General features: G+C 41.6%; 1 protein-coding gene across 13 annotated transcripts in view; it reads left to right on the top strand.

Annotated features, from left to right (window-relative positions):
• Positions 1 to 9,199, top strand: part of RUBCN (rubicon autophagy regulator) — a 70,345-nt gene extending 61,146 nt beyond the window's left edge. For all 13 annotated transcript variants that reach the window (XM_058731039.1, XM_058731040.1, XM_058731036.1 and 10 more), the window contains 8 exons: positions 938 to 1,070; positions 1,733 to 1,878; positions 2,712 to 2,776; positions 3,239 to 3,477; positions 4,041 to 4,102; positions 4,797 to 4,950; positions 6,066 to 6,159; positions 6,390 to 9,199. In XM_058731039.1, the coding sequence (XP_058587022.1) occupies positions 938 to 1,070; positions 1,733 to 1,878; positions 2,712 to 2,776; positions 3,239 to 3,477; positions 4,041 to 4,102; positions 4,797 to 4,950; positions 6,066 to 6,159; positions 6,390 to 6,568 (1,072 nt within the window). In that variant the 3' untranslated portion in view covers positions 6,569 to 9,199. The remainder of the gene's footprint in view (positions 1 to 937; positions 1,071 to 1,732; positions 1,879 to 2,711; positions 2,777 to 3,238; positions 3,478 to 4,040; positions 4,103 to 4,796; positions 4,951 to 6,065; positions 6,160 to 6,389) is intronic.
• Positions 9,200 to 24,130: the final 14,931 nt, after the last annotated feature.

Genomic DNA, 24,130 nt, shown 5'->3' with positions numbered 1-24,130 from the left:
GAGGGGAAAGGCCATAGAGGAAGCATGCAAATTCACAAAGAGGCAAAACAAAGTGATGGGCCTGCCTGATGGTCGTGGTGAGCCCCCGGCAGCAGAGCAGAAGATCATTGGTTCAAACAGGGTGGGCGCTAGTGGAGGCAAAGCTCACAGTCTGGATTATTCCTTCTCTGCTGACTTTGATTATACCAGAGGCCCCCAGAAGATCAGATCCGAAAAGAGAGAGCAGTGATCCTGATTGCTGATTATGAAATCAAATTGAACTGGTTTCACATTGTAGATCCAACTAGGGGAAATAGTCCCCCATTCGGGAGCAACAAACAGTCTTTTATCTTTCACAAGGCAGTTTTACTCAATTTATTTTGTAAACCCATGTTATAACCCCTGTTTTGCAGTTAAAGAAATGGGAGTTTAGAGAAAGGAAGTGATAGAGAATCCCTAACTAGCATTGCCATGTAATGCTATTTTTAAAAAATTTTTTTATTATTTATTTTTGAGAGAGAGAGAGACAGAGTGCAAGTGGAGGAGGGCCAGAGAGAGAGGGAGACACAGAATCCAAAGCAGCCTCCAGGCTCTGAGCTGTCAGCACAGAGCCCAACATGGGGCTCGAACTCACAAACCACGAGATCATGACCTGAGCTGAAGGTGGACACTTAACCGACTGAGCCACAGAGGCACCCCCCCTTTAAAAATTTTTTTTTTATTATTTAGCCATGTAATGCTATTAAGTGGGGTTTGAGCCTAAGTCGTAAGACCATAAGGTCAATATATTTTCCTCCACACATGTATCTGAAGATGATGAGAAAAGAAGCCAGGCAGACTGGGTGTACTGTGAGTGTTCTCAGCTCAGAAGTCACAGGGTATAGTATCAGTTCCTGGAGGGCGGGCTCCCATCTTCCTGTCTTTTCTCTGCTCAGCCTTCCCTGCATCTCCTTTCCAGCTCCCACTGCTTCCTACACTCCACATCTGCAGAGGCGGTGGCCATGGGACTCCTGAAGCAGTTTGAAGGCATGCAGCTGCCAGCTGCCTCAGAGCTAGAATGGCTGGTTCCAGAGCATGATGCTCCTCAGAAGGTAGATTTCTTCAGCTTTTTTCCTCTACCCACTGTCCAGCCCCACGAATCCATGAGCGTCTCTGATGCTTTTCTCCTCTGTCACATGTCCCCAGTCTAGAATGAGCCTTAGTGTTTCCTTCCTCACTCATAGAAGCCACTCGTTACAAATGTGCTGAGTGAATAAATGAATGAATGAATGAAGAAGATATGCTTGCCTGGGTTTTCCCTAGCAGTTGTCAGAACAGAATATAATGGCTCCTTCATTGTCCTTATTCCACATGACTGCTTACTAGACCCAGAGGTGGAACTACTGTATTGTGACCACCTTTGAGACACTGTGAAAAAGTACATTGTTCATAGTCTTCTTTGCTCTATAGTTGAGTAAGGCATGAAGCATCTTGGCATAGCAAGGGTCCTGAAATGGCTTCAGGGACAGCATCAGCAACGGGTGCTATGCCACTGGAATGCTTTTTCTGTTCTTTTTACTTCTTGGAACACAAGGTCCTCACTTGTAGTAGCCTGGTGCCTCAATGATTTATTCTGAGGGCCAAGGTTGCTTGAAGCCTTTACCTGAGATGATCCTGACACCTCTTTGATTAATGTGTTTCTGTCATGACCAAAGAGTCAAGCATGTTCTCCCAGACTGTCCCTGTTGGACCATCCTGTGCTTCTCTCTTGCAGCTCCTGCCCATCCCTGACTCACTGCCCATCTCACCAGATGATGGGCAGCATGCGGACATCTACAAGCTGCGCATCCGTGTTCGTGGCAACCTGGAGTGGGCTCCACCCCGGCCTCAGATCATTTTTAATGTTCATTCAGCCCCGACGTGAGTAGGCAGTGTCTGTGTCCTTTGGAAAATGGATATATCTTTGGGTTGTCAGGGCAGTCTCCTCACCTCTTGTCTCTGCCTCCAGCTGTAGCTCCCACACAATTCTGTTCACTTAAAGGCAGGGAGTGAAGATTATGCATCTTGTCGCAAGTCTTACTCCTGATCCTCCTGTTGCTTCCCAGAGATAACCGGGAATGAGGTCTTTTATCACTGGCCTTCCCGACCTGTTGCCTTCCTCCCAACAGTCTTGTGAGCTTACTGGTGTTTCTTTCTTTCTTTTTAAAAATTTTTAAGTGTATTTATTTTTGAGAGGCAGAGAGAGAGAGAGAGCAAGCAAGCAGGGGAGGGACAGGGAGAGAGGTAGAGAAAGGGAATCCCAACCAGGCTCCGCACTGTTAGCACAGAGCCTGATGCAGGGCTCCAACTCACAAACCATGAGATCATGACCTGAGCCGAAACCAAGAGTCGGATGCTTAACCAACTGAGCCGCCTAGGCGATCCCTGTTTTTTTTTTCTCGTAAGATGGATGATTGCCTTTCTTTCCTCTTGTTCTCTCCTCTGTCCTGTTTCTCATCTCTTATATTTGTACATGAAGTGTGGTTCATTCGTTAGGGACTGTCCCTGCCTTGACCTAAATTCTAACCTAGTAATCCTCGGTTTGAATTGGTTCTCCCAGTGGGTTCTTTTTATCCAACTCTAAAAAGCAGTAGGTGAATTCCCCACTCTTGCCATACGTAGCAAGAGCCCTGTGTTTGCCTCCTTATCCTTTATACCCCAGACGCCTCCTGTGGCCAGTATTTGCCAAAGTCCTCTCCTTCCCTTCTCCTCAGGAGGAAGATCGCTGTGGCCAAGCAGAATTACCGCTGTGCAGGGTGTGGCATTCGGACTGACCCCGGTGAGCATCTTCTCTGACCCCCAGTCCGCCTCCAGTGACTGTGCCCTCTCATACCCTTGGGGCTGGTCAGAGAGGCTGTGAGAGGAGGCAACAGAGCAGAACTGGGAAAGGGAAAGAAGGGGCCCAGACCCGGAAGGTAGGGCTGTGCAGGATCACTGGCAATCAGAGGGAAATGATTTCTGGGGGCACGTTACCGACATCGTGTATCAAAGAAAACTGGGTACTCTGGGCCAGGTTCTTGGAATCTGGATCTTACCAACTCTGCCAGAATTTGTTTCCTCAGTGGCCTTCAGAGAGGGACACAGAAACCCCTCTGTGGGTTTCTGCTAGCTTTGGGAGCACAGAAATGGATGGAGACCAGTGGCCATCCCTTTCTGCTCTTTGAAAAGGAGCAAGAGAGCTGCCTCACCAGCTTATAGATGGGAAAGCCACATCTAACCTTTGACTTTCTGGTTTTTCCAGATTATATCAAGCGGCTGCGGTACTGTGAGTACTTGGGCAAGTACTTCTGTCAGTGCTGCCATGAAAATGCTCAGATGGTCATCCCCAGCCGGGTTCTGCGCAAGTGGGACTTCAGCAAGTACTATGTCAGCAATTTCTCCAAGGACCTGCTCATTAAGATCTGGAACGATCCTCTCTTCAATGTGCAGGACATCAACAGTGCCCTCTATAGGAAGGTCAAGCTGCTCAATCAAGTCCGGGTAAGATCCTTGAAAGGCCATATCACAGATTACCCTCCTCATCCCTCATCCCCTCCCTCTGTTCATGCAGCCTTTGCTAGGATCACGACATTTCTGTCACTGTGTCAGAGCTGTAACCGTCTCATTACTCACACTTTCTCTACATGCTTTCTCAGACTCTTGTCATTTCTCACCTGTCTAGTTAGAGCCTCAAACCTACTAATGACAGGTCTGAAGCCATAGATGGCACTCAGTGACAAAAGCAGGAGTTCTCCCTGCACTGAAAATATACTGAAAGGAGAATAGGGTATCAGGTGGGAAATTCAAATTCTGGATTTCTCAGTGGCTTCCAGTTGTATACGTGATTTGGGAGCATAACCCAGCAGAGGTGCCCTCCCTGACTGTAGGTCATTTTGAAGCAAGTTATTGAGTTACAGATGTAGAGAATAGTTTGGCTCTGGCTGCTGCATGCAAAGCTTCCAGACCTCCAGGGTTTAAAGGTACTGGTCATTTTAATAATTGTTTCTTTCGTCTTCATACCTGCTCTTACCCCCCACTCACCACCACAATGTCTTTCTCTTCAGCTGCTGCGGATCCAGCTGTATCACATGAAGAACATGTTTAAGACTTGCCGACTGGCCAAAGAGTAAGTCTCCTGTGGAGGCCAGAGGCCTCTTGCTGGGTTAATGTCTCTGAAACAGACACACCCCAGCAGTTGTCCCTTGTTGTGTGAAGAAGGAAAGTAGAGAGATTTGTAGAGAATTCCAGAAATGGTCAGCAGAAAGCCTGCAGCAGTTAACTGTGTCTGTATCCTCTCTGGAAGGGAACTCTCTCGTTGTTCTGTCAGGCCAGACCTGCCAGTCTTTGCAAGCTGGCATGAATCACTGTGCAGGAAGGTATAAAAGTCACTTCTCACTCACATCTAGTAGTGTGGAGGGTCCGGAGTGGTCTGGAACTCCTAGGCTGGCCGAACACTGCCCACCCTCATCGACTCTGTCTGGGCCCTTTTCCCTATCCTGCTTCTGGATAGTACAGATCCTTCTACCTTGATGTGCCACACGCAATGTTCATTTTCTTCTTCTTCTTTTTTTTAAGTTTATTTATTTATTTTGAGAGCAAGAGAGACGTGAGGGTGGGGGGCAAAGAGAGAGAGGAAGAGAGAGAGAATCCTAAGCAGGCTCCACAGTCAGCATAGAGCCCAGCGTGGGGCTCAAACTCATGAACTGTGAGATCATGACCTAATCCAAAACCAAGAGTCGGATGCTTAATCGATTGAGCCACCCAGGTGCCCCCAAAATGTTCGTTTTCGGCTCCTACCTACTTCCCCTCATTTTCTGTAGGCTTCTGGATTCCTTTGACACAGTTCCAGGCCACCTGACCGAGGATCTCCACCTATACTCGCTGAATGACTTGACTGCAACCAGGAAGGGAGAGCTGGGGCCCCGGCTTGCTGAGCTCACCAGGGCAGGGGCTGCCCATGTAGAGCGATGCATGGTAAGATAGTCTCACTTTATCATGTGACTGGACTCTTGCTTAGGGATATAGGGAGTGGGATGGACCCAAGTTCTTACCATGCAGTTTCAGGAAGTTGAAATGGCCTGTCAACACTGGGAGAAAAACTGGGTAGGATTGCTGTTCCTGGGATTGGTGAACAGCTAATTCATCCAGATCTAAAGAACCTGAAATCAGAAGAAGATGTGGTGCTGGCACTGCCCCTGGGTAAGGGCAGGACTAAGCAGGCCTTCAGTGTAGAATTGTCCTGATGTGGGAGGAGAGAACCCTGAATTAGAATCTGGAGAGGGACTGGGTCTCCCTCCACTTTATCATTCTCAAATTACTGTGACCAAAGGAAGTACTTTGCCCTCTCTGCAGTAAGCCTCAATTTTCTTGTCTCTAACATGAAGATAATAATTAATAGCCCCTGCCCTTTCCTCTCAGTAGTTTTGAGAATTGACGAAATAATTTACATGAAAGCATTTTGTAAACTTCATTCTATAGATGCAAGTTATTATTGTCCTTGATATACTCAACATGCCAGAAATTCAGAAGTTCCATTTTTAGAATTTCCCATCTTAGAATATGCCCAGTGTGTGTTCCTGTGACAGTCCCAGAATTAGAGCTCAAAATAGGGCATATGTAGAGATCCTGTATAGTGGGGGGAATTGGAAAGGTTTTGCTATAACCTGATTCAAGGCTGGGTGTTATTTTGGAGAAATGCCCTTGCCATCACATTTTATGTTAATTGGCTGTGGTTCCTATTTCAAAATAGAGTCATCACCCAGCCTGGAATTCTGACTTTAGGAAGCCCCTTGTGGCATCATCCCTTCTTTCTTTACAACTCTGCATTGTGAACCACTCTCGTGGTTGCAGTTTCTCAAACTCATGCTCCCTTGTCTCCATCTTAAAGGTTTGTCTAACACTGCCCAGTCCTGGCCCCAGTTTGGCTGTCATGTCCAGCCGGTCTCTTCCCAGAAGGCGGGAGAACCCCTTAGGGTCCACTCAAGTCTTCTTTATATTTTGCCCCGTCCCTCACTTGGGTTCATCCTCTTGTGCCAGTTCCTGGTTTGCTGCCCCTGATTTTGCTGCTTGTCCCTCTCCCCCCACCCCAGCTCTGCCAAGCCAAGGGCTTCATCTGTGAGTTCTGTCAGAACGAGGATGACATCATCTTCCCTTTTGAGCTCCATAAGTGCCGGACCTGTGAAGGTAAGTACTGGTGCAGGTGTGGAGTGGGCAAACCAGACTGAACACGAAGCTCATTTATTTCCCTCAGCCGTCCCTATTAGGAAGAGTTCAGTTTGTCTCAGAAACTCCCTGTTTTCACCACAGGTGCACCTAGCAGTGGTGGCAAGAAGGGGCTGTGGCAGTGATTTACTTCTGGCTTGAGATAATACAAATAGTTTTCTCTTTTTTTTTTTTTCACCTTCCCTGAATAGAGTGTAAAGCGTGTTACCATAAGGCTTGTTTCAAGTCTGGAAGCTGTCCCCGCTGTGAGCGGCTGCAGGCCCGGCGGGAATTGCTGGCCAAACAGAGCCTGGAGTCTTACATGTCAGACTACGAGGAGGAACCCACCGAAGCCTTGGCCCTAGAGGCCACCGTCCTGGAGACCACCTGAAGAAAGCACATTAAGCTCTCTTCTAGCCGCTAGGGTCACACATAATGCAGAACTGAGCCACCCTTTTAAGGACTTTCCCCACTTGTTTTTTTTTTTTTTCTTTGATTATTATCATCATTTTTTTTATGACTTCTCTAACGTCCATGTGTAATCAACCTTTGTTAGGTTGGTGAGGTCCAGTCTGTTGTGACAATGTGTAGGTACCGGGTATTTCCATCAGAACTGACACACAGGTCCTTAATGTGAAGCTTCTAGTGCCTCTGTCAGAGGAGTGGACAATGAGACCCAGTGCTTCTGACATCCATGGCCTTCTCCACTTGGACCAGATCCGGTTTCAGCTGCGTTTCAAGTATCATTTCCAGTTGTATTTTGTTTTAGTTCTGGAGCTTCTGAGTCAGGCCTTTCTCAACCAACTCACTTCTCCTTTGCTGCTGAAATAGGAGGACGGAGTTTTCTCTCTCAGTCCTGAAATAGAGTCAGACTGCACCCTGAGGAGAAGCATTAGAGGATGGGAGTACATCGTGGGCATTCTGTCCAGCTTATTTAGGTATTTTTTAGGCCATAAAAGCAGCATTATTACCTGGAATCCTCAGAGACCTCAAGGAGTCCACCATGTGACCTCCTTGTTTGAAGTATTCTAGGCAAAGATGATGTCACAAGCTGACTTTCTTTACCCTGGTGGGCTTGAAGCAAAGAAACAGAACTGATACTTAGGCCAGACCCCTTCACAGCCTTACACCCAGCATAAGTGAGGCCACAGCTCTGTTGCTTAAGGAGCATTTATTCAGTCAGAGGAGCTGTTGGCCTCCTCTTAAGGTCTCTTTTTTTCAACCTAGCTCTGGTGTATGTATGATCTTTCAAGCTTAGGCAAGTCCCTGATGCCATCCTAAGTTGAGGACAAAAACTCTATCCGCCATCTTATTTGTGGGTCTCTTGCCACTGTGCCCATTGTTAGGTGGTCATTTTGGTTCTGAGTAAAAGTATGGCCCAACTCCATTCTCATCCCCTTCCTGCAACAGAGTTGGGACCCTCCCTGGTGGATGAACTCTTACCTTTGTTTCTTTTGTTAAAGTTGGGGTAAGGGTGGGGAAGCTTTCTGCTATTAGTGGGGTTAGGGAACTTGGCAATTTGTGGACATGAATGTGAGTGTAAATGTTCTGTGTTCTTGGGCTAACAAGAGCCTTTATGCCTATTATGCACTGAGCCATTTAGCCTGGTGATATCCATATGTTCAATCATTCTTTCCATATTACTAATTTCAACACACACATACCCTTTCTTAAGATGTGTGTTTCTAGGGGACCGTGATATGTTTGTGGTGTTCTTTAAGTTGCTATAGCTCCTGACCTCTGTGTATAACACTGGTCAGGGTTACTGTTCTGAAGGCTGGCGGCTCTGTGAACAAAAGCCCACAGCGTTTTGTTTTGTTTTTGTTTTTGTTTCATTCTGGGACTGACTTCTTGTATACCTGTCTTTTCCATAGTTGGTTGCTAATAGAAAAAACTTGGTGTAGATGCTACCCCAAGAAGCCGAACAGAAAGTAGCACATGGTTGGTGGAAGCCAATGAGTGCCTGAGCTGGAGGCACCCAGGAGTCTCACAGGAAGTAGAAGGGGCAGGAAGGAAGTGGCCAGAGCTGAGGCTCCACCAGGGCAACAGGGAGCAGGGAGGAAATGATGCATGGCATTGATCTCTCTGCCTCGGACTTGGGATCGGGCTGGAAGACCCTGAGCTTGTTCTCCCTTAGTTCATTGGGAAGACTCTGAGAGCCAAGACTTCCAGCCCAGCCCAGTTTTGAAGGGCTAACTAGGAGCCTTGTCCTACCTAGGAGCTTTGGGAATTGCCCCACAAAACTCAAGGCTTACTAAAGGTTAGGCCTCAGATTCAGACTCAGGGGTTTGTAAAAAATGGTGAACTCTGCTTCTAGTTGTGGTACAAATTACACATCCAGCTCCTTACTCCAAGTCACTACACTGGAAGAGAGATGCACTTTCATTATTGTTCCGCCTATTTCATATTAGCATAGGACCAAAAGATGGAAAACGACAGTTTCCAAAGTTGAGCTCAGCAGTCTTATGTGCTCCTGGTTTTTCACTTATTTTTCTCCACCTTTCACATTCCATCTCTTTAGATTGCGTATCTGTTTTAGTGACCCTGACACTCTGCTGTCATCACTGTCCAAATACCCATTTATTTATTTATTTGAGAGGAAAGAGTATGGGATATTTTGAAAGCACTTTGCAACTAATACCAGTATCTGAAATCCCCTGCTGTTGTGGGGAAAAGCTTTGAATGCACTGAAGAGAGTTCTTTCTGAATGAAATGGGAGGGAAAAAGTGTTCTTTTTTATAAATAAAGGGAAAAAAGTTAAAAGTTTGCTTGCAAGGTAGAGACAAGATTCAAGACATTGCAGAAGAGTGGAAGGCAAATATTTTCCACTTAAATGAGGCTGTTATTGACTTTCTCTGCCAAGGCTTTAGAGTTTTTGTTAAATTAACATAAAAGGAGCAAGAGTCTACATAGAGATGTTCTGTTCATGTGCAACTTGTGTTCTGAACTGGATTTCTATTCACTGTAATACATACACAGCCTAACAGTTCATTGTCGTCTTTAATAAACTAAGGAAATAAAATTCATGCCTTTTATTTGTCCACCTTGACTATCAGGAAATGGTTTTGAGTGTTTACTATAAAGCAGGCATGTCTGAAAATTCAGGAGGTTTCTGAGTCAGGAAAAGTGGGTCAGAATGCATCATCACTGACTTGTTGTGTGACCTTGAGCAGATCACTTTGTTTCTCTGGATTTTTTTATTCCTTCATGTATAAAAGACGTGGGCACAGTCATTACCAGTGCATGAGGTGTGCCCCTTACCCATTCCCTTGATGTAAGTATCTTTTATTTTAAAGTGATGTAAATCTTTCTCTCTACAGCATCTGAATTGTGTCAGGTGCTGCCAGTGCAGAGCCTGATGTGGGGCTCAAACTCACAAACCATGAGATCATGACCTGAGCTGAAACCAGGAGTCTAACCAACTGAACAACCTAGGCGCCCCTACCCTGCAACTTTCTGAACATTTCTGCTTTAATATCTCTTGGTCATCTCCAACTGATATGTCTAAAACTAACTTAAGTATCATATTTCCCCAAACTTAAACATTAGTCACTCCAGTTTGAAAATTTGGTTTTGACTCCTTCCTCTCTGAGTCAGGTGGCATGTTCAGCTAGTAAAGCATATTTCCTTCCCACCACCTGTCATCAAATTCTGTTGAATTTTCTTTTTAAAGTAAATCTATTTTGTTCCTTTGCTGTCACTTGCACACAAATTCGGTTTCTTATCTTAATCTCAGCCATCTCTAGCCATGCCAATCTCTTCCTATTTAATCACTCATTAAATATTTGGGTACCTACTGTATGCTAGTTTCTGTGCTAAGTTCTGTGGCTACTGGAGGGAGCAAAATGGAGACAGTCGTGACTCTAGGGCACTTAGAGTCTTAAGGGGGAGACAGACATTGCCTTAAGTCACCAAAATGAATATGTAATTACAAGCTGCAATAGGAGCTATGAAGGAAAAGAGTATATACTATTGAATTGAAAAAAAAGGGGGGTGTGTGTGGACCTAATTTAGGTTGGAGACAAGGCCCCTGTTAGGCACAGAGTAGAGAGAAGGGGCTTCAGATGAGAACCAGCATATGTGTTGGTGTAGAGACAGGAGGAGTTTGGGCAAGGACCTGCAAGAAGGACATACTAAGCAGGTTAGGCTTTATTCTTAGGGCCTTGGAAAGTCATTGAAGAGTCTTAGAGAAGTGACTCATCTGGTTAAAATGTCAGTGTGTACTTTTCAGAGAGTAAATAGAGTAAAGCAAGAGTAGAAGCAGTGGGATCTTCTAGAGAGATGGTTGCAGTCATTCAAGAGAGAAATGATGTTGGTTTTGACTGGGGTGTGGTATATTGTCATCGCTGTCTGCGCATTACCCAGAGCCTCTGAAAACAAAATGCATTCCAAATGTTCTATAATGACTCGGACATTTTAAACCAGCGAACAAAAGGCTGAGGGGAAAGATATTGGAAAGATACTGGGATAAATGACAGAATCCAAGGAAAACTGACCACTAAGTCTCAGGAAGTGTGGAGACCAGGACAGCTGTAGGAACCTCAGGTGCAAGATTTATAAACCTCTTGTTGCCAGTGAGGCAGGTCAAAGAGTAATGACTGTGTTGGGGACTCACCCCTGAATACTGGGACACACCCCAAAGAAAGGGGTGCTATGCGTTGGACAGTCATCCATTTGTGGCATTGACTGTGTTATCCATCACTCCCTGTGGTCCCAAGTGTGTGTAGATTTGCTATACCCTGTAATGGTATAACAAGTAGGCATGATCTTTATACCATCTTGGTTAAAGTGAGGCTCAAGCCTGCTTCCTTTTTCCTGTGAACTTCTGGCTTAGAGTATGGGTAACAGGAATCACTATGCCCACCATATCCTGCTGACTCTTCTGCCCTGACCAACTACAGTCTTCTCCCATATCCAGTCTCCAGGGTATCAAACTGCCAGCTGTTAAAATTTTAGTGATAGCAACTGCCAGATGGCCCTCACTTTCCCATTGCGAGCTTGATGTTCTTGGGATCAAAGATGAATGTGATTAAAAAGGAAAGAGAATTTGCTTAGCACTACTCCTCTAGGAGCGCGGAGAAATGAGGCTGTGCTTTACATATACCCTTGCCTCCCTCTATTCTGCGAACTGCTCCCAGAGGAACAGAAAGCAGAGAGCTATGCTCTGGCTTTGGAGGTCTATCAGAGGCTTTGTCGTTAATTTTCCTTGGATTCTGTCATTTATCCCAATATCATTACACCAACTTAAGACCAGAACAGCGGGGTGTGAGGGTTAGTGGGTTAAAATAAATCTTGAGTGGTGGGAGGGCTCCTAGGTAGGTGGGAGCTTTAGTGACCAGCCTTCTGAGAGTCTGCAGCAAAACAGTAAGATGCACGGATGACCTGAAACCTTTTGGCAACTCGTCACCCTAGGTAAGTCCTGTCCTTTTCTCTCACTGCCTGGGGAGTTTCTCACTTGTTTTCCTTTCAAAGTGATGCTTGGAGTTCCCAACTGGTTTTATCTCCCCACTGGCCCACAGAAGGAACAGGAGCTCGCCTCCCAGCTTTTCCCCCAAGCCCTTGTTGCCGCAGCAAACACAACTGCTTTAGCACCAGCAGCGGTGAGGGAAAAACACGTGAGGAATACACATCTTTCCTTTCCTCCCTTGCCTGCCAGCCTTTGCCACTTAGAATCTTGAGGGAAGAAATTCAACCTAGGTGTCAATAGGTCTCCCTACGCAAAGGACTAAAAGAAGATTTGTGTATTTCTCCTTTAACCACTAGAAGCCCCACAACCATAGATCTAACTGAAAGAAAGTCCTGACAAGGTGAAAAGTAGGAATGAGACCTACAGAGGAAAAGGGAATGAAAGAGAGCTTCTCTGTCTCTCTTTCTCTTTTGTTTAATCAATAATATTTAATTTTCTAATTAACATCCACATGCTTAAAGTCCACAAGAAAAGTATATGGTGAAAAGCCATGTGCCCAGTTTTTGCCTCACCCCCTTTGGTAGCCCCTCATTACTTTTCCATTTATCCTTAGAGAGTTTCTTTATACAAGCAAATAATGTATACTTGTTATTCTTCACCCTTTTTTAAAAATTGACATATATACATTTATGTACCTTGCTTATTTTTATTAAATTTTTTTTTAACATTTCTTTTTGAGAGACAGAGTGTGAGCAGGGGAGAGGCAGAGAGAGAGGGAGACACAGAATCCAAAGTAGGCTCCAGGCTCTGAGCTGTCAGCACAGAGCCTGGTGTGGGACTCGAACTCATGAACTTGTGGGATCATGACCTGAACTGAAGTCAGATGCTTAACCAACTGAGCCACCCAGGCACCCCTGTACCTTGCTTTTTTTTAAAAAACAATGTTTCTTAAAGAATTTTCTGTATCAGTACATGAAGAGCTTCCTTATTCTTCTTTTATAGTGGCACATTTTCCATTGTATGAATGGATAATAGTTTATTCAACCAGTTACTTACTGATGAGCATTTAAGTTGTTTCCCATCCTTTGTTAATACAAACAATGCTGCAGTGAAAAACCTGGTCATGTGTTACCTCATGTGGATGCAAGTATGTTTATAAGATAAATTCTCCAAAGTGGAATGGCTGGCACAAAAAATGTGCATTTGTAATTTTGGTAAATATTGCTACATTGCCCTCCACAGTCGGGATAAGGAGTTTGGGGGAGGGGTGGGTGGGGAGGATGGAAAACATTACTGTGGGGTCGTACTCCCTTTACCTAAAACTCACCACTATTTCTCCGTATAAGATAGAGTTTGGTTCCTTCCCCTGGCACATAAAGGATCTTCAATACCTGGTCACACTTTAGCTTCCTAACTTCATCTCCTGCCATTCCCTGAACTACTAGCACATTCCCAACTACACCTTGATCTTTCTTCCTTACAAGAGCTAACTCAGCTACATCGTGGCTTTCTCTGGCTCTATTCTGCCCTACCCATTCTCTGTGAACCCTTAACACTCTTTCTGTACCTCCTGTTAGAACACTTCTCACACAGCCGTGTTATTTAGCATTTTCTGTAACAGAATAACGAGTGAATGGAATGAATGCCTGAATGGCCAGGTGGGCATTGGAATGTAAGGAACTGCCTGTTCTACATGGGAACAAGAATGGTTAGAAGTACACTGCGTGTCAAGGACTGGATTGTTCTCACTTTGCCTCTGACTACTGCCCCTCTTAGCTCCTTATCTCCTTGGCACTAAATCTCTGCGGAGGCTTGGTTACATTCCCAAATCTTGAAGTGATGAAAATATAGTCACCCGCCTTCTCTTCCCTCAGCTACTTTGTAACTGTTTCTGTTTTGTTTTGTCCAGCAGCCATTATCAGAGAAGGTAACTTTCCAAATGTCCTTTACTCACTTTATTATTAAACTGACAGACTTTCCTTGCCAGAGACTAAATATGATGATATCTATATGCCCTAAAAACACCCTAGGAATTAAAAAATCTTCATGTCTACAAGGTAAGCTGACAGAAGAATGATAACTCCATGTGAAAAACTGCTGAAGCTGTGAAAATATTCAAATGTTTTCCAGCCAGAGATAGAAAAATAGCTTACAGTACAAAATCTGTATTTGTTCGGAGGGCCTTTTTTTTATTGTTACAAACTAGTTATGGTTCACAGGAAGTCAAAGCCTGATTTGCAGCAAGTTCTCAAGCTTCTCTTCTGAACATTTAACTTAGACTTGAGATCTTCATAGGCTAAGACCACTGTTCAACAGGAAAAAAAGGATGCCAGCCCAGCATGCATGCATGCATGCATCCATCCATATATTCATATATCCTAAGTAGACTTATGTTTCTGTGTTCCAAACATCATGCCACAGCTGGAATGCAAACAATCATAGAACATTGTTTCAAAAGGTGTTTGCTGCAGCATAATTTGTGAGTTCAAAGTTAACAGTGGAAAATATCTAAAAATAGATGCAACTATTAAAATGATGGTCATGAAGACCGTGCTAGTAACATAGAAAAAAAAATGTTATATTGTCATATGGAGACAAAGGGAGAAAAATATATGTCAAATACACATGAATCCCTACTGATATAAATAGATGATAGAATTAATAAATGAGTAAGAAGAGACAAATCTTCCTTACAAAAGAATTCAAACAATGTCTGTAAATTATTCCCTTTCCAGGAGGTGGAGCTTAATCCTCCCTCCCTTTAAGAATGGACTAGAATTAGTAATTCACTTTAAAAAAACAAAAGTATGGGGGCGCCTGGGTGGCTCAGTCGGTTAAGCATCCGACTTCAGCTCAGGTCACGATCTCGCAGTCTGTGGGTTCGAGCCCCGCGTCGGGCTCTGGGCTGATGGCTCAGAGCCTGGAGCCTGTTTCGGATTCTGTGTCTCCCTCTCTCTCTGCCCCTCCCCTGTTCATGCTCTGTCTCTCTCTGTCCCAAAAATAAACGTTAAAAAAAATATTTTTTAAATAAAAATAAAAAAAATAAAAAAACAAAAGTATGGAAAGAGAAAGTAGCACCTTCACAATGGAGAAACCTGGCCAACACTACCTTTACCAAATGATCAAAGTTAATACCGCCAATGATGTCATGTGGATATTATACACCCTGGATATAATGTGATGTGGTGGGCACATCACTTCTGTGGTTTTCTTTACAAAAATCCATAACCTCATTCTGCTCATGAGGAAAACATAAGACAAGCCCGATTTGAGGACTGTCTACCTGAAGTACCTGACCAGTGCTCCTCAAACTGTCAAGGTCATGAAAAACAAGGAAAGACTGAGGAACTGCCACATGCCAGAAGAGGCGATGGAGACACGATTGAATACAATGTTCCATCCTGAATTGGATCCTGGGACAGAAAGAGGACAGCAGCAAAGCTGGTTAAATCCAAATAAAATCTGAAGTTAAATTAAACGTAATATACAAATATTGGTTTCTTAGTGTTGAAAAATGTAAGATGGTAACTTAGTGAAAACTGAAAATTTTCAGAACGCTTATGCTATCTTTGCAACTTTTCTGCAAATCTGAAATTGCAAAAGGAGAAGTTTATATATTAAAAAGTATATAATAAGGAGTGTACTTGTGATGAGCACCAGGTGTTATATGGAAGTGTTGAATCATTAAATTGTACACCCGAAACTAATATTACACTGTATTTTAACTAACCTGAATTTGAATAAAAAGTTTTTTAAAAAAGTATATATACACCATTACAACTATGAAAAAATGTCCCTGGAAAGAAAAAAAATACATAAAGTAAGGGAAGGAAATACAAAAATAAATAAATAAATAAATAAATAAGTATGGCGCTATTAAAATGATGGAATTATGGAAATAAGATTCCCCCGCTTTTCATGTACTTATTGAAATATCTGCAAACTGGTCATATTATTTTTTAGAATATATAGAGTTAATTTTGGTTTTTGCTTTGTTTTAAGGGAAAAAATGCTTTCCCTTGAAATGCAGGGAATTGACAAAAAGGGAGGGAATGTACAACAAGTGTGTGGATATTAAAGGGTAGTCAAGACAGCTATTGCTTGAAAATACTCCCCAAACATTCTTCAGCACAAGATAAGGTGACCCAAATTGGCTGAGAAAATATCCAGGGCTTCCCTCTTCTTGATCTCCTAGCCTCATGCCCAGTTCCCCTGAGAACTGGTGCCTCTGTCTAGACTTTCTGTCCTGAGCACACACAGGGAGAGGACACCTTGGAGTTTACATAAACATTTTGCGCATCAGACTTAGAGACTTTGGTTTCTATCCTTGATAGTTTCTTTTTTTTTAATTTAATCTTTATTTTTGAGAGAGAGAGAGAGAGTGTGTGTGAGTGAGGGAGGGGTGGGGGGTGGACACAGAATCCGAAGCAGGTTCCAGGCTCTGAGCTCTCAGCACAGAGCCTGGTGTGAGACTCAAACTCACAAACTTGTGGGATCATGACCTGAGCCGAAGTCAGATGCTTAACCAACTGAGCCACTCAGGCACCCCTATCTTGATAGTTTGTAAGGTCCCCATCATTACCTTCATCCTGGAGGAACTTTGGCTTTTGGGTACATTGCAACTAATTAGCGTCCCTCGGAAGGCTGGGGGCAGATAAGGGACTCGTGGGACTTAAGAAAAGTTCTCTTGACTGGCAGGTTGTAGAGTAAAAGGTCCAGGCAGTTCCATCTAAACAGTTTTCCAGAGACTTCTCAGATTCCAGGTGTTTTGAAGACTACAAACAACACCATTTGACTCTGGTGTGGTGCTTCCATCATAAACAGAAACTACTATGAACAGAAACTACTCCTGCATTTGCACTTACTTCCCTTACCATGCCCACTTTGGACCCAGGCAGAAGTAAAGTCTTAAAACTAGAGTTGAAGAGTTTACCAGCCAAACAGAAATATTTATCCAGCCTGCATTCTTTCCACAAAGTACCAGTCATCTCAGGAGTCCCAGAGAAAAGTTAGGTCAAGTCTTCTCTTTAATCCTTAGTTAATATCTTTTCTCACAAAAACCTTACCAGATTTTTGTTTTTAACCCTCTGACCAAGGGGTGGGCACATGGCTCAAATCTGGACTGCCTGAACTCTTTCCCGAGACTTTGAACCTTGAGCAAGTTAGGCAAAGACCAAAAAAGGTGGGCTGGCACTTATTCTAAAGTGGTGATGAAACTGTCATTCCCGCCTTTCAGACTCTGGAGCTTCCAGTTTCCTATCCTGTTCTGAGTCTAGTTCTTTAAACTTCCCTTCAAATCTTTTTAGTATATCCCTGTGTTTCTTAAGTGGACAGAATTTTGGTAGAGTTTTATTAATAGCAGGATGAAGGGTTTATGATAGGGAAGTGAATTTGAGGGCCATTTTATGATTTTTTTCTGACAAAGAACCCTAGTACAGTCAGTAAAAGGGCAAAAGAGAAGGCAATGACTCGAATAATCCCCAAATTATGCAATCAAATATTGACTTTATTTGTTTGATGTAAACTGACCCAAGTGATGACTGTGTGATTCTTTTCATCTACTCTGTGTATAACTCAGTGCTTGGATATGGTTCCTGCCCTTCAGGCACCTACTATTTAGTTATAAAATAGGACTGCACAAATGATATCATCAGATGTGGAATGTTTACTGTGTGCTGAGCACTATGCTGAATTCTTTACACGGATGACCCATGTAATCCTCCCAGCTACCTTATAAAGTTGATGCCATTATCATTTCTATTCTATGGAAGGAGAAATTAAGGCACAGAGAGTTTGAGTAACTTGCCCAAAGTGACACTGCTAGTAAACAATGGAGCCTGGATCCGATATGGGCAGTCTGACTCCATAAACCCCAGTCTTAACCACTGTGTTATGCTGAAATGAATGATAAAGATGGAGTTCTGGAAGGTCAGAAGGGGGGAGATAAATGTGGCCAGAGTGATTAGGGGAGCCCTCGAGGGCTTCTTGGTTCTGGAGCTGACTCTCAAAGGCTGGTTGGAATTTAATATTGAAAGGAAGGAGAAGAGCCTCTTGGGAAAGAGAGGACGGTCCGTGCAACAGGAACGAAAACAAAGAGCTGGAACTGAAAAGCCTTTAGACAGCTGTGAAACATACAGGAAGATGGTCCTTTCTTACTTGTTTAAGGAACAATTGGATAATTATGGGAGAAGCCAGATCATAATCAGTCTTGAATGACATGTCTACCACTATGACTTTACCCTGCAATGAGGATCCCTGCATCTTTTACAGGGAATAACAGCTGAAACCCTTTTTATAATAGAAAGTTGCAAACATATACAAAGATATGGAGCATAGTATACTAAATCCCCATGTACCTATTATCCAGATTTAACAATTAGCAACTTACAATTGTGTTTCATCTATATCCCCACCTACTGCCCCTGCCAAGATTATTTTGAAGCAAATCTCAGACATCGTATTATTTCATCTATACATATTTCAGGATATGTCGAAAATCCCAAGGAATCTCTTTTAAATGCCCTGTTAGAATAAGTGAGGTTAGCAATATTGCAGGATATAAAATAATCATGCAAGAAACAGTTGCATTTTTATATACTAGCAATGAGCACCAAAATTACAAATTTACAATCACTTAAAAAATAGGTGCAAATCAAATAAAATATGTACAGGATTTGTATGCTGCAAGTACAAATTATTGATGAAAGAAATAAAAGATTTAAATGAATGGAGAGATATATTATGTTCATTGATTGGAAGATTCTACATAGTAAAGATATCAATTCTCTCCAAATTTATATACAGAGTTGATGCAATTCCTATCAAAACTGCAGCAAGGTTTTTTGTCTAAATGAACAAGATTATTCTAAATTTTATATGAAAAGACAAAGAAACAAGAATAACTAAAACAATTTTGAAAAAGAAGAATAAAGTAGCCATCAGTCCACCCAGTTTCAAGACTTCTTATGTAGCTACAGTAATCAAGGACTGTGTGGTATTGGTGGAGGGACAGAAACATAGATTAATGGAACAGAATAGAGAACTGAAAAATAGACTCACACAAATCTGCCTACCTGATTTTGGACAAAGATGCAAAAGCAATTCAATGGAAGAAAGATAGCCTTTTCAACAAATGGTGCTGAAGCAATTAAAAATCGATAGGCAAAAAGCAACCCTGACCTAAGTTTCATACCTGTACAAAAATTAATTCAAAATGGATCACAGACTTAAATGTAAAGTTATAAAACTTTTAGGAAAAAAAATATCAGGTTCTATGGCTAAGCAAAGAATTCTTAGATTTGACATCAATAGCATGATTTATAAAAGGAAAAACTCATAAACTGGACTTCATCAAAATAAAAACTTTTCATCTGCAAAAGACCTGTTAAAAGGGAAAAAAAGACAAGCTACAAATCTGGAGAAAATATTTGCAAGCCACACAGGCAACAAAAAGCTAGTGTCTAAAAAGAAGCCTTAAAACTCTATAGTAAATGTATGTCAATTACATCTCCATTTAAAAGAATTAATGGAAAAAACTCAACAGTAATAAAATAAACACTTCAATTGGAATATGAGCAAAAGATAATAAGAGACATTTCACTGAAAAAGGTATACAGATGACAAAAACAAGCACACGGAAAGATGTTCAATATAAATTAATCATTAAGGAAATGAAAATTTCAACCACAAGATATCGCTACATATCTATCAGAATCACTAAAGTAGAAAATAGTAAAAATACTAAATGTTGTCAAGGATGCAAAGAAATTATATCACCCATTCATTGCTGGTGGGAATATAAAATGGTACAGCCAATTTTTAAAATAGTTTGTCAGTTTCTTACAAGAGTAAACGTACAACTACCATATGACCCACCAATTTCAACTTTGCACATTTATCCCCCAAAAATGAAAACATATATTCACCGCCAAAAACCTGTACATGAATGCTAATGGTGACATTATTAGTCAAAAACTGGAAACAACCAAGACATCTTTCTACAGCTGAATGTAAAACAAACTATAGTATGTCCATACTTCAGAATACTACCCAGAATTAAAAGGAATAAATTACTGATACACACAACAACTGGATGAAGCTCCAGAGAATTATTATGCTGAATGAAAAAAAGCCAATCTTAAAAGTTATACTCTGCATGATTCCATTTATATAACATTCTTGAAAATGACAAAATTATGAAAGGGGGAACAGATTAGTGATTGCCAGAGGTTAAGGAGGGTGTGGGGCAGGAGTGAAGTGAATGTGGCTATAAAAGGGCAACATGAAGAATTCTCGCCATGGTAATGCTCTGTGTCTTGACACTTTCAAAGTTAATATTCTGTTTGTGTTATTGTACTGAAATTGTCATGAGATGTTACCCTTGGGAAAACTGGGTGAAAGGTACATGGACTGCTCTGTATCATTTCTTACAATTGCATTTACATTTACAATTATCTCAAACTAAAAAATTTAATGGAAAAACTTAACATTATAAACTGCTATGAGAAAGAATCAGTAGATGCAATGGGATAAGTCATACCTCAGGAGCTACAGAGAATACAGCAATGTGAAAGAGAGTTCAAAATTAATTAATAGTGTGAAGAGCTAAAAATAGCCAAGGAAATTTTAAAGAAGAACAATGTTGCTCTAATAGATCTCAAAACATATTCTAAAGCTATCATAATTAAGATAGTGTGGCACTTGTATACGGAAAGGCAAATTAAAACAATGAAACAAAATGGAAAGTTCATAAATGGATCCATACATGTAAGGAAACTTGATCTATGACAGAGGTAGTATCACAAAATAATGGGGAAGTGATGCATTTTTTGGAACATAATAATATAATACTGGTTATCCATGTGAAAAAAGAGTTATTTTAGACCCACACCACAAATCAACACAAAAATTAATTCCAGATAGGGGCACTTGGATGGCTCAGTCAGTTGAGAATCCAACTCTTGATTTTGGCTCAGGTCATGATCTCACGGTTTCTGAATTTCAGCCTCATGTCAGGCTCTGCACTGACAGCATGGAGCCTGCTTGGGATTCTCTTTCTCTCCCTCTCTCTCTCTCTCTCTGCTCCCTCCCCCCCTCCCTCTCTTAAAATAAACAAATACACTTAAAAAATTCATTCTAGGGGCGCCTGGGTGGCGCAGTCGGTTAAGCGTCCGACTTCAGCCAGGTCACGATCTCGCGGTCCGTGAGTTCGAGCCCCGCGTCAGGCTCTGGGCTGATGGCTCAGAGCCTGGAGCCTGTTTCCGATTCTGTGTCTCCCTCTCTCTCTGCCCCTTCCCCGTTCATGCTCTGTCTCTCTCTGTCCCAAAAATAAATAAAAAACGTTGGAAAAAAAAAAAATTTAAAAAAAATTCATTCTAGGTAGATTAAAGGCATACATGTGAAAAATAAAATGTTAATGCTCTTGTGGCTTAAATTGTGTCTCCCAGAAAATCATTTGAGTTCAAACTCTATCCTCTGGTACCTATGAATGTGGCCTTTTTGAAAAGAGGATCTTTGCAGATGCAGTCAAACTGAGGTCGCCCTGGAGTAGAGTGGGCCCTAAATCCAATGTGACTGATGTCCTTATAAGAAGAGAAGAGACAGAGACCCAAAAGGAGAGCCCCATGTGACGACAGACACAGAAGTTGGAGTGATGAACCAATAAACCATGGAAGGCCAGGGACTGTCGCCAACCGGGGAGAGGCAGAGAAGGATCTGCTTCTAGGACCTTCAGAGAGCACTCCCCTATCAGGACCTGATTTCAGACTTCTAGCTTCCTGAACTGTGAGAGAATACATTTTTATTGTCTTAAGCCATCCAAATTTGTAGTAATTTGTTATAGCAGCTTTAGGTAATGGATCTGAATACTTTTAGAAGAAAATACAGTTAAAAAATTAGATAAAGATTTCTTAAAATAATTCACAAAAAAAGCACAAACCATAACAGAAAATTTGCCTTAAAATATAGAGCTTCTACACATCAAAGAAACAAAATGAAAAGGCAAGCCAGACACAGGGAGAAATATATTTACAGCACATGTAACCTACAAAGGAGTAGTAACTGGAATTTATAAAGGATTTTCTTACTCTCAGTAAGAAAAAGATAACTTCATATAAACTCAGAAACAAAGTGTTAAAAATGAGCAAAGGTTACGAATAGTCAATTTAAAGAAGAGAACTCTAGATGATCAGTAATCCCCAAATTAGCAGTAATCATGGAAATGCAAATTAAAGCTAGAATTAATTGTGATGTCACACCCATCAGATTGGGGGGGAGAGGAAGTGAGAACATCAAGTGTTGTTAAGAATGTGGAACAAGAAATCCTGCCTGTTGGGCACATGAAAAGATGTTCAACGTCGCTCCTCATCAGGGAAATACAAATCAAAACCACACTCAGATACCACCTCACGCCAGTCAGAGTGGCCAAAATGAAGAAATCAGGAGACTATAGATGCTGGAGAGGATGTGGAGAGACGGGAACCCTCTTGCACTGTTGGTGGGAATGCAAATTGGTGCAGCCGCTCTGGAAAGCAGTGTGGAGGTTCCTCAAAAAATTAAAAATAGACCTACCCTATGACCCAGCAATAGCACTGCTAGGAATTTATCCAAGGGATACAGGAGTACTGATGCATAGGGGCACTTGTACCCCAATGTTTATAGCAGCACTCTCAACAATCGCCAAATTATGGAAAGAGCCTAAATGTCCATCAACTGATGAATGGATAAAGAAATTGTGGTTTATATACACAATGGAATACTACGTGGCAATGAGAAAGAATGAAATATGGCCTTTTGTAGCAACGTGGATGGAACTGGAGAGTGTGATGCTAAGTGAAATAAGCCATACAGAGAAAGACAGATACCATATGGTTTCACTCTTATGTGGATCCTGAGAAACGTAACAGAAACCCATGGGGGAGGGAAAGGGAAAAAAAAAAAAAAAAGAGGTTAGAGTGGGAGAGAGCCAAAGCATAAGAGACTGTTAAAAACTGAGAACAAACTGAGGGTTGATGGGGGGTGGGAGGGAGGGCAGGGTGGGTGATGGGTATTGAGGAGGGCACCTTTTGGGATGAGCACTGGGTGTTGTATGGAAACCAATTTGACAGTAAATTTCATATATTAAAAAATAAATAAATAAATAAATAAATAAATTAAAAAAAATAAAAAAATTAAAAAAAATAAAAAATAAAAAATAAAAAATAAATAAAAAAAAAGATTGCTTTGGCAACTTGGGGTCTTTGTGGTTTCATACAAATTTTAGGATTATTCTAGTTCTGTAAAAAAAATGTTGATATTTTGATGAAGATTGCATTGACTATAGACTGCTTTGGGTACTATGGACATTGTGGCAATGTTTGTTCTCCCAGTCTATGAGCATGGAATATCCATTTATTTGTGTCATCTTCAATTTCTCTCATCAGCATTTTGTGGTTTCAGAGTACAGGTCTTTCACCACCTTTTAAAATTTCTCTTTCTGCTGCTTCATTGTTGGTGTATGGAAATGCAACCCGTTTCTGTGTGTTGATTTTTTTTGTCCTGCAGCTTTGCTGAATTCACTTATCAGTTCTAGTAGTTTTTTGGTGGAATCTTTAGGGTTTTCTGTATACTATAGCATTTGCAAATAGTGAAAGTTTTTCTTCTTCTATGCCAATTTATATGCCTTTTATTTCTTTTTCTTGTCTGGTTGCTGTGGCTAGGACTTCGAGTACTGTGTTGAATAAAAGTGATGAGAGTGTGTAAAAAAAAAAAAAAAAAAAAAAAAAAAAAAAGAAATCCTGCCTGTTGGAAGATAAATCACTATGGACCTTTGATCGCACTCACATGTTGAAGATGTGTACAACCTATGACTGAACAATTTCATTCCTAGGTGGTGTAGGAGGAGAAATGTTTAAGAATGTTTATAGCAACATTGGTTATGATTATGGAAAACTGGAACCAATCCAAATGTCTACCAGCAAGAGAATGGCTAAATGTTGAAAACTCATAATGCAATGTTTTATTGTGATAAAATAGACATAAGATTTATTATTTTAACTATTTGAAATGTATATTTCAGTGTATTAAGTACATTCACATTGGTTAAGTACATTCAAAGACATATGATTCCATTTATTTTATTTTTTATCATCTTTTAATTGAAGTGTAGTTGGCATACAATATCATATTGGCTTCAGGTGTACAACATAGTGATTCCACATCTATATACAGTTACAAAATACTCACCACACTGAGTGTAGTTACTATCTGTTACCATACAAAGTCATTACAATATTATTGCATATATTCCCTGTGCTAAGTATACTCATGCTGTTCCACAGCCATGACCACCATCCTTCTCCAGAACTTTGTCATCACACTGTCCTGAAACCCTGTACCCATTAAATAGTAGCTCTCTGTTACCTCGTCCCCCAGTTCCTTGTAACCACTGGTCTACCTTCTTTCTCTATGAATTTGACCATTCCAGGTACCTCACGTAAGTGGAGTTGTACAGTATTTGGTTTTGTGTATGTGGTTATTTCATGTAGCATAATGTTTTCAAAGCTCATC

This window comes from Neofelis nebulosa, chromosome 5 (assembly GCF_028018385.1).
Source record: "Neofelis nebulosa isolate mNeoNeb1 chromosome 5, mNeoNeb1.pri, whole genome shotgun sequence".
NCBI lineage: Eukaryota > Metazoa > Chordata > Mammalia > Carnivora > Felidae > Neofelis > Neofelis nebulosa.
This window is presented reverse-complemented; position numbering and strand designations above follow the sequence as displayed.